Source organism: Miscanthus floridulus, chromosome 12 (genome assembly GCF_019320115.1).
Source record: "Miscanthus floridulus cultivar M001 chromosome 12, ASM1932011v1, whole genome shotgun sequence".
Taxonomy (NCBI): Eukaryota; Viridiplantae; Streptophyta; class Magnoliopsida; order Poales; family Poaceae; genus Miscanthus; species Miscanthus floridulus.
Window position 1 is genome coordinate 46,559,329 of NC_089591.1, and position 9,677 is coordinate 46,569,005.

General features: G+C 52.2%; 1 protein-coding gene and 1 pseudogene across 2 annotated transcripts; both read right to left on the reverse strand.

Annotated features, from left to right (window-relative positions):
- Positions 1-3,907: 3,907 nt before the first annotated feature.
- Positions 3,908-4,729, reverse strand: LOC136495255 (probable carbohydrate esterase At4g34215; annotated as a pseudogene).
- A 602-nt stretch (positions 4,730-5,331) lies between these two features.
- Positions 5,332-8,265, reverse strand: LOC136495257 (uncharacterized). 2 transcript variants are annotated; one of them, XM_066491231.1, is made up of 3 exons: positions 8,172-8,265; positions 5,565-6,131; positions 5,332-5,456 (listed from the first exon to the last, which is right to left on the reverse strand). In XM_066491231.1, exons 2-3 carry the CDS (start codon positions 5,928-5,930, stop codon positions 5,343-5,345), a joined length of 480 nt encoding a protein of 159 aa, XP_066347328.1. In that variant the 5' UTR covers positions 5,931-6,131; positions 8,172-8,265; the 3' UTR covers positions 5,332-5,342. The 2 variants fall into 2 exon arrangements, with proteins under 2 accessions (XP_066347328.1, XP_066347327.1); XM_066491230.1 differs by lacking the exon at positions 8,172-8,265 and adding an exon at positions 6,351-6,530.
- Positions 8,266-9,677: the final 1,412 nt, after the last annotated feature.

Consider the following 9,677-nt stretch of genomic DNA (forward strand, 5'->3'; position numbering starts at 1 on the left):
GGACAGCGCAAGTGTGAGCTCATACTTCTCTCGCCATACTCTGTAATTGCCCCCTTCTAGGGGTGGTATGTGCAAGATGAATGTCATTGGGTTGAGTCTAAAAAACATTGTCAGAGATAGTGAGAAAAAATATATATCATTATAATTGCATGCTTTAATTTAACGTTGATCAAAATTAAAACATACAATATTCTTATACACTAATTCTACATCACCGTTGGGCAGAAATAGAATTAATGCATGAAAAACTTATGATTAAACATTATAATATTGCTATTATCAACGTTGGTCAGAAAATAACAATATTATAATTTACTAATTAAAATTTAACTACTCTTCAAAATAAATTCTACCGTTGGTTCGAATTTAATTAGAAGATTATTAACTTTAATATTGCAGTGGAAACATGAATAAATAATAATTATCTACTTTTCAGAAACATTTTCTTGTTCATATCTACTTTCTGGAAAAAGTAACACGTTGGTGTAATTTTACCAGAAATTTTAAACCTTTGAAATTCATCAAAATTCATTCAAATCTGCTTCTAAAAAGTAAATAAACTTCAAATCATTTCGTTGTTCATTCTCGCTCGGCCTGTAGTAGCAGTAAGCCGGCCCAGCAAGCCTCAGTAGCGCGCGGCCCAGCGGCACGCGCCGCTCTCCACCCCCCCCCCCCGCGCCTAGGCCGCAACCTAGGCCTGGGCCGGGATTCTGTAATCCCGCCTAGGCTCATTTTGGCCCGAGACACTCCAGTCGTCGGATCGGATCCGACGGCCATCCGCGCGCGTCGCTCGATCAAAAGGGCGACGATAGCTACTCCCCTGAAACCTTAACGCCATTCGGTTCTCTCTTCTCTCTCTCTTCGCCACGCTCCTTTCTCCTCCCCTCAGCGCTGCCGCAGCGAGCGACCGAGAGACGCAGTGGAGCATGGCGCCGTCGCCGGCCACCTCGCCGGCATGTGCGCTCCCCAACGGGTGAGCGCGCCGCCGTCGAGGGGCCTAGCCACGGCGCCCTTGGCTAGAGCCTGCACAAGACCAGCCCCGCTCGGCCTTCTTCTCGCGCGTCGGCAAGGCGGCAGCGCGGTGCACGGCGAGGTAGGGCTCTTCCCCCTTTCCCCTTCTTCTCCGATTTGGATCTTCTTCTCTGTTCTTCTCGGATTTCATCCGATTAGGGATTAGGGTTAGGGTTAAGTTAAGTTAGGGTTAGGGTTTGACTCACTGGAGTCGCTGTTTATCTTCCCCAGCGAGTTCTTCGTGGGTTTGAGCTCGGATTCGGGTTCTTCTTGAAGCCGAGTCCCTCTTCTTCTTACTCCTTTCCTTCACCCAGTTAGGGTTAGGGTTCGGTGACCCTCTTCTCTACTCAGATCCGAATGGATCTAATCTGTTTCTTACCCCTGACATGATCTACATCTAGACAGATGGTTCCGATAGGCTAGATCTACATCAAGTGAGGCGTCTGATACCACTGATAAACCTAAAACATGATCTCTAGGCATAGAACTAGCATGTCAACTTGCACTTGGATAAACCGTGAGTCCTAGAAGCATATACTAGTACTGGAATAGAGATAGAATGAGAGAGAGGGGTGAAAGGGTGTAAACCATCAGCTGCCTTAGATGAAGATGGGCTCGCCATCGTAGTGCTTGGTGATAACCCGGTGGCGGTGCAGTAGCGGTGTCGTCCGAGTCGGTGTAGAGGTTGCAGGGCAGCCCGGCGTCGTGGCAGTCCTCCGGCGTGATGCAGAGGCGGTGGCGGTGCTTCCCGTCGCTAGCAGCGCCCCTCTGTGATCGGTTAGGGTTTAGGACTGTAGCTGGGGTGCTAGGCGGCTCATGCGAACCTCGTGACTCGAGCGCCCTGACCCCCACCTCCTATTTATGGCGCTGTGCGACGGGGGTCCACCAACCATATTAGGGTTGAACGCCCCCATCAGGGCGCGGATCCTAGGGCCAAGGTGGAGATCAACTAACAAAACTAAGTTCACTAATTGAAAGAGTGCAATCACACACGTAAAGGAACCAACTTTGTTTCTACAAAAGAGACCCTAATCATAAAGAACGAATAGCAACCGGATCCCACGAAGAAAATGTAACATTTTGCATTACTACACCAGAGTTACCACGATTCTCATCGTTGTCGCATGGAGGCTCCGAGCGCGACCACGATCTGCAGTTTCGGAGAATCTACATCTCCCTGTCAATCCGGCGACGGCTGCACGGGGAGAGGAGGGCTAGGGTGGTGGCATAGAAGGAGAAGGGTAGCATCCCCACGGCGCATTGAGGCCATAGCCACGCACGTCGGCCCTAGCTCATGCCGGGCCCCTTTGAAACCATCGACGGTCCATCCCCATCTCCAATTGGAGGTACGTGCAATCTCAGGAGGTTTGAGGAAAAGGTGCAGGGGACAAGGCTGGGGATCGCTCTTCGCTGGTCAGGTACGCCGTTAACAAGAAGGCAGCATTAGCAGATCCATGTCGAGGTCGGCGGTGCGTAGGGGCGGGGCAGCGTCGACGGCAGGACTGGGTGGCATTGGCGGCGGGGGAGGCGAACGGAGCGTGCGCGATGGGCAACGGCGCGGTGGCGTCAGCGACGAGGGAGGGCCTTGGAGGCAGGGTGTGGGACGACGACGGCGCGATAGTGCATGGTCGGGGCAGCGTCGGCGACTGGGGGAGAATGGGAGAGCGGGGGAGGCGGACGGGTTTGGAAACCGTCGGTGGAGCCGAAGAAGCTGCGGACAGACGAAAACCGTAGGTGGCATGGCAGATGACGGACGCACGCGCGCGAAGGGAGGAGAAAGGTTTGGCGGGCGATTAGGAGAGGAGCGAAGCGATTATCGCTAATCAGACCATGACCTCCGCGTCTTTTTATTGAGTGCGCGTACCTTGCTACGGGAACACAATAGTGTCCAACCACTTTAGGCCTCGTTGGTTTGAGGCAGTTTGACACCAGGATTCATTCCGGCTGATGAAATCTTATACAAATAAACTAACGATTCCGGCCAGGAACTATTCCTGGCAGTGATTCGGGGGGAAATGAACGGGCCCTTAGTGTGGAGGGAGCGACAGTCACAACCGAGGTTGGGAACATATTATGTACCACGTGGGGCTCCAAACAAGAATGGACTTCCAAAAATTGAAATCCTAGTTCTTGCCATTTTAATTTAACACTCAGGATTATTCTTTGCATTCAGTCACTATTTTATACACCATCTCTTAATCACGGTAGCAGTACCTTTTATGATATCCTATATTATTATCATTTAATTCTCTTTTCACAAACAACTAGAAAGAAAAACCTCAGGCTCACGTCACCAGTCCTTGGAAGTCATGTTGGAAGTAGTGTGCACATCCAGCTAGACAGTTGCGAGGTAGTGTGCGCCCTCCAGCGCTCCTGATGCGTTAAACGACCAGCATGGCCTCAGTATGATTACCAACTTACTTGAATGCTGTTGGGGAAATCTGAAGATGGTGGTTTGAAACTTGAAAGAGATGGTAACTGCAAAATTATCAGCCCTATGCACTCTCCCATAAGTTGAGAGCTCAAACCACCAAAACGTCAAAGGCACTGTATACGGTGAACTCATTATATTAGCATAGACAAGTGAGAAAAAAGGCACATTGATGTTTGTATGAGGGTACATCTGCATCATCAGGTCTCAAACATTAAAAGGAAAAGAATGCAGCATGTAACAAGGCATCAGTGGTACTTAGTTACTTGCTTACCAGTTATAGAATAAAACAATAATTATGAAAATAACCTAAAGAGCCTCACCATGGAAGTGTCAGTATCACCATCTCAAACCAAGGAACAGAGGTGGATCGTCTCTTCTGTATCTTTAATTTTTATCTAGTGACTATGATCCACCACAAGGATTCTTGTTGAAGCATCTGCCTTCCCTTGCTAGTTTTCTGAAGGGAAAATTGGTTCTATGGCATTGAAAGATCACGAGAATCGGAAAATACCATCAAAAGAGCTATGTCACGTAAAATACCATTCAAAGATGCAAACGTTAACCGAAAGTAGCATTCCATCATGTTCCGTCACGTTTGGAGCTAACGACATCCATCTCCATCCACTGAGAGCCAGGGACGTAGAGATCGGCCCTGAGATCATTGACGAGGCGCTCCATCCTGCCGCCGTAGGCCGTGGCGTTGTCGAGCTCGATGGTATCGCTCTCCCCCTGGAACCAGAGCACGGCGCCGAGGGTCCCGCCGCCGGCGGTAACGGCAGCGCGCGTCCGGGCGATGGCGGCCTCTTAGAGCGGCTCCCCTTTGGCCCACATCTAGATCCTGGTGCCCCCCACAGTGCAGGGCACGAGGCCCAGGACGAGGTCAGAGTCGAAGTCGGTGGCGGCGAAGGCGTGGAGGAGGAGGCGGTGCGCGAAGGGCATGGCGGGGCCGAGGCCACAGGCCTTGTGGGTGTCGATGTCGGCGTGGAGCGGCGGCGCGGCGATGACCCAGCGCCGGGACACGGCGAGGCGGAGCACCCGCGGGTGCGGGCAGAACGGAGGCGGGAGCAGGGACAGCGCCAGGCCGCGCCCGGCCATGTTGGACTGGCCGGCCAGGAGGAACACCAGCTTGGGGCTAGCTCGCGTAGGGCGAGGCCGGGAATGCGAGGAGAAGGGAGGAGAGGTGCGCGGCGAGCGGCGGCGGCGCGATGAGCAGGATGGAGAGAGCTGCCGCCGCCTGCCAGCGCGCACAGCAGCCGCAGCGGCCATCCGCGCCACCGGTTTCATGGTGAGTACTGAGGAGTGGCTCGTGGCTCCGCCGAGGCTCCTTCTTCTTCTTCCTCCTCCATCCATCTGCTGCTCGCCGAGGCTCATGGACGCGCTGGAGGGGCGGATCGCGCGCGATAGCCTCCACGGCGGCGAGGTCACACTCAACGGGGAGCCGCTGCAGGGCCGCCGCCTGCGCGACTTCTCCGCGTACGCGATGCAGGACGATCTGTTGTACCCGATGCTCAGGGTGCGGGAGACGTTGCTGTTCGCCGCCGAGTTCCGCCAGCTCAGGCTCGCCCGTGCCGCCGACACCATCATCGGCGACGAGGGACACCATGGGGTGTCGGGCGGCCAGTCCCACGAGCTCCGCGTGAGCGTTGCTAGCAACGGCACCTCTGCCACCGTCCTCTCCGGCCGGCGAGTAGTAGATGGATGGAGGAGGAAGAAGGAGCGTACGTGCCTAGCTCGAGATGGATGCCGTTAGCTCCAAATGTGACGGAACGTGATGGAATGCTACTTTCGGTTAACGTTTGCATCTTTGAATGGTATTTTACGTGACAAAACTCTTTTGATGGTATTTTTCGATTCTCGAGATCTTTCAATGCTATAGAACCAATTTTCCCTTCCCATATTAGTACCTTGCTAGTTTTCTCGAGAGGGCATCTGCATGCTTTATGTAATCAGCGTGGGTTGAACCATGAGGTCTTCCTCTCTGCTTCAAATACTCAGCCCTCTGCCTCTTCGCCTGTTTCAGTAAGATAATCTGTGAATATTAGAAACAGAACACAAGGATAAAAAAAGGTTTAACATGAACTCAACACATCTATGAGAGTTGAGAATACATAATACATACCCATTGAAGTTTGTTATCCAGCTGTTCTTTCAGTTTTCTCCTCTCCGATTCTCTCCGGCTGCATACAGTCATGGCAGCTTTTTGGATGCGCAGAAGCCTAGCTTGAGCCTTTGTCTTTTTAGCTTCCAGCAACCTCAGTCGTTTATTCTCAGCAGCAGCTCGCTTTTGCGAAATTGCAGACCGCACCTGCTCCATGTATTTGCTCTCTGATGTTGCCTTCTGCACCAGGGACCTCGCTGTCCTCTCCTTCAGTGCAGCCCGCTTCTGCATATCGGCATGCAGAAGGCGCATGCGGTTCTCCTCTGCCTGTCGGTCACGAGACTCCACTCTGGTCTCAAGTTCTTCCCTTTCCTTCTCGAACCGCATTTCCACATCATTGTTAGCAGCTTGTCTGAGTTCATCCAACTTGGCGAGTCGGTTCTGTGCCTTCGCCAAGAGGCTTAACCTTTTCTGCTCAGCAGCCAGAAGTTTCGCTTCAAGGCGCTGCCCGTGGTCTTCCTCTTGAGAGGACCACGATGGGCTCCGTGGCTTCTTCCTTGCTTTGCAGGCCAACCATTCATGGAATTGCTGAAAAATAACATTGGAACGTATGTCAATATAAGTTATGCTATACAGCAATCAGTCCGATTCAACTCTCGGGGACCATCCGACTACGACAAGCCTATCAGAATTGTGGCAAGCCAGAATTCCCCTAACCACCCAGTTGTTAAACAGTTTAGAGTAAATTTAACTGAACAGAACCTACCAAATCATAATTCACATCAATCAACCAACAAAAGTTCGTACCATGTTTCTGGTCACCAAATTTTGCAGAGGTACATGTTTAGCAAGTTACTTCTAAGCCAATCCAAGTGGTCGGTGGTAACCAAACTGCACGTACCAAATTACCATGTTTTTATTACCACTGAATAACAATTAGTTGCTAGTATCTGGATTTACTTCTGATTTGTTAAAAAAGAAGATTACTTTTTATATATATAAACATGCAGCTTGGCATATCTCGATGCAGACAACTAAAAGATAAGCTTAACAGCCGTTGATTACGTGGCGTCCTCAACAGTTAGAGACAGCACGTAGCTTAGGGGGTGTTTGGTTCCATGGACTAAATTTTAGTCTATGTCACATCGGACGTTCGGATGCTATTTAGGAGAACTAAATATGAGTTAATTATAAAACTAATTACATAGATGGAGACTAATTTACGAGACGAATTTATTAAGTCTAATTAATCCGTCATTAGCATATATTTACTGTAGCACAACATTGTCAAATCATAGACTAATTAGGTTTAAAAAATTCGTCTCGTAAATTAGCCACAATCTGTGCAATTAGTTATTTTTTCGTCTATATTTAATACTTTATGCATGTGTCCAAACATTCGATGGGACAGGGACTAAAATTTCCCTGTAGTAACCAAACACCCCCTTACACGTACCATGTCATTGTCACATCAATACGTGGGTCCCACAAGTAAGTAAATTTTTATTGTCCTTTCCCCTCTCTCTCCTATCTCCTGCCGTCTTCTACCTCCGTACTCGCGCCGCTCCAGATGAAATCCGCCGTCAGGCTCCACCGCCCCTCGCGCTGCGGGCCTCGCCGGCCGCCCCCACCTCGCTGCACGCGTCGCCAGCCAACCCCCACCCCGCCGCGCACCCAGCCAGCCGCACCCCGACCTGCCGCGAGCCCAGTCGGTCTCCCGCTGGCCTCCGCGATGGCCCCGTGCGCCGCCGCCCTCCGTCCTCGCCCGGCGCGTCGAAGGGCTCTGCTGCGACGGCTCGCGGCCGGCCGGAGTCCGCACCCGCCGTGCGGAGGTTCGGCCCCGCCGCCGGAGTCCGCCCTCCTTCCTCACCGAGTGCCTGATGTTTGAGAGAGAGGGAGCGAGACGGAGGACAGGGAGAGAGAACGAGTTGGCCCACATACCACCTCGAACTATGAGCGAGATAGGCGTGGAGTGAAGAGATAGTCTCCTCTGTTTCTTGTCTTCCCTCTACGTAAGCAAAATGTTAAGTTGGATTTCTACGTAAACGCATTAAGCTGGAGCACGCTAAATCCCGAGGTGAGGAAGAACCGAGGCAAAGGGCGCAAGACCGAGCACAAAGGAAAATTGAGGCACACGTGAATCCGACTTGAGTTCACGACTACCTACCGCGAAAAGAATCCGCCAAAGAATGTTACTTCAACTTCCCCGACGAATCCCAACCACCGAAAAGAAGGTACAAAGGTCACACAAAAAACCTTCCACACACTCTTCATCTCTCAATCCCTTGTTCCTACATCCACAACAAATCGCACCGACACAAGAGCAAAACAGGTTCTTTTTTGCAATAAGAAACTCCAATTCGAAATTAATGGCCTCTGGAATCGCAGAAACAATTGAGATAAAAAAGCAGCTTCAGAAACAAGCGGACAACAACTACCCTGGCCTCGCCTCACCGCGCCAGTAAAAAAAGGGATCAAGTACTATGGTGACTGCGATGAATTACTTCGCCTTCACAGTTCACGCCGTAGCCACGCAACCCAAACCCAACTATTTTAGAGAGAAGCAACGCGAACCAAACTAGCACGCGGGGGAAAGAAGGAAAAAAGAAGCACGAAAGGGACACGTACCTGCCTCCGAAACTCGGCCTCACTGAGCTCGATCTCTTCCACGCTCGCCGGCTCCCCGCCGCTGCGCGCCCCCTCACCAGCCTCCTCCTAATCCACCGTGGCGGCGCCCTCGCCAGACCTCCCTCCGCTGGTATCTCCATGGCCATCGGCTCCCGCGCCCCTATCATCAATCAAACCCGCCGATCAACCCAACTCGCCGACGGAGAGACCAAGCGGGTACCCGCAAGCAAGCAACTGCAGTGTCGGGTTCATGAACCCGGGGTCCCTTGGGGACCGACTTCTACGCCAGGGCTCGGCCCAGGAAAACAGCATGTAGCTCGTCGGCCGGCACAAGAGCCTAAAAACACAACGGGCTGGAAGGGCATTCCGGTCCCCCGACCGGAAGGTCTACCCAAAGAAACTCCCGCTCGTCAACTCCTTCGGCCCACCTCTCCGACCAGAGCACTTGCTTCGGGCACCAACCGTCTCCAGGCGGTCTCTCCGATCGGGAGGCCTGGCCCAAAACACTGCTTCCTACTCCAACCCCGCGACTCCGACCAAGGACCCGTGGGAAGCCTGCTTACCGCTCTTCTCTGACTGGCGCGGCCAGTGCCGACTGGGGCCATCCGACCGGAGACGTCCACTCGGAAGGGACTAGGGGCGAATGGAGAAGACAACGCACAAGTCAAACCACGATACCGGGACCATACCCTGTACGCCTGCGGGGACAGTGCTCCTCAACCGCCCTGACACAAACAGTATTGTAGGCACCGACATTTGTGTCTATAGTATTGTAGGCGACGTTGGGCTCCCATACGGCAAAATGCCCCCCATGCCTCTGGGCATCGATAGTGGGCGCCAGGGTTCACCGTACCTGGTACTCGTGGTAAGGGCTCCTCACACAACAATAGTATTTTGCAGATACCGACATCCACCCTTCCTGAAGAAGCCAACGCAGCCTCCCATGTGCACCTGACATTCTACAGTGACGTCAACAGTATTGTAGGCGCCTACCATCGGCTATCCTCATCGACGTGGGCAACAAGGTTTAGTAACATTCGTACTCTCCCCCTCTCACCTGTAGAGCCATCCCCTTCATCTATAAAAGGGGATGCGCTCCCTCCAACAAAGAAGATCGATTCCCCAGAAGTCGACTCCCCCAAGTTAAGATTCACTAGATCGATAGCTTGCAGCTCCTCAAGCACACGCTTGAACATCTAGCTTGTAGCAGAGCTCTGGTCATCCTCGGCCCTTCCGGTCGGACCCGACCGGGCCTCTCATACACTCCCACCTTTCTCCTTCTCGTTTGTAACCCCACTACAGACTTCGAGCACCTGGGCTCGGGAATAAAGTCACCGACCGACCCCGACTGGACATAGGGCACGTTGCTTGAACCAGTATAAATCCTGTGTCATTGAGTGCTAGGCCACCTCCGATCACAACATACAGTAAAACTACAAATATTCATTAGTTGGTCACTTTCTGTACCGACATTTGACGCCGTTTGTGGGGAAGACGTTGTACGTT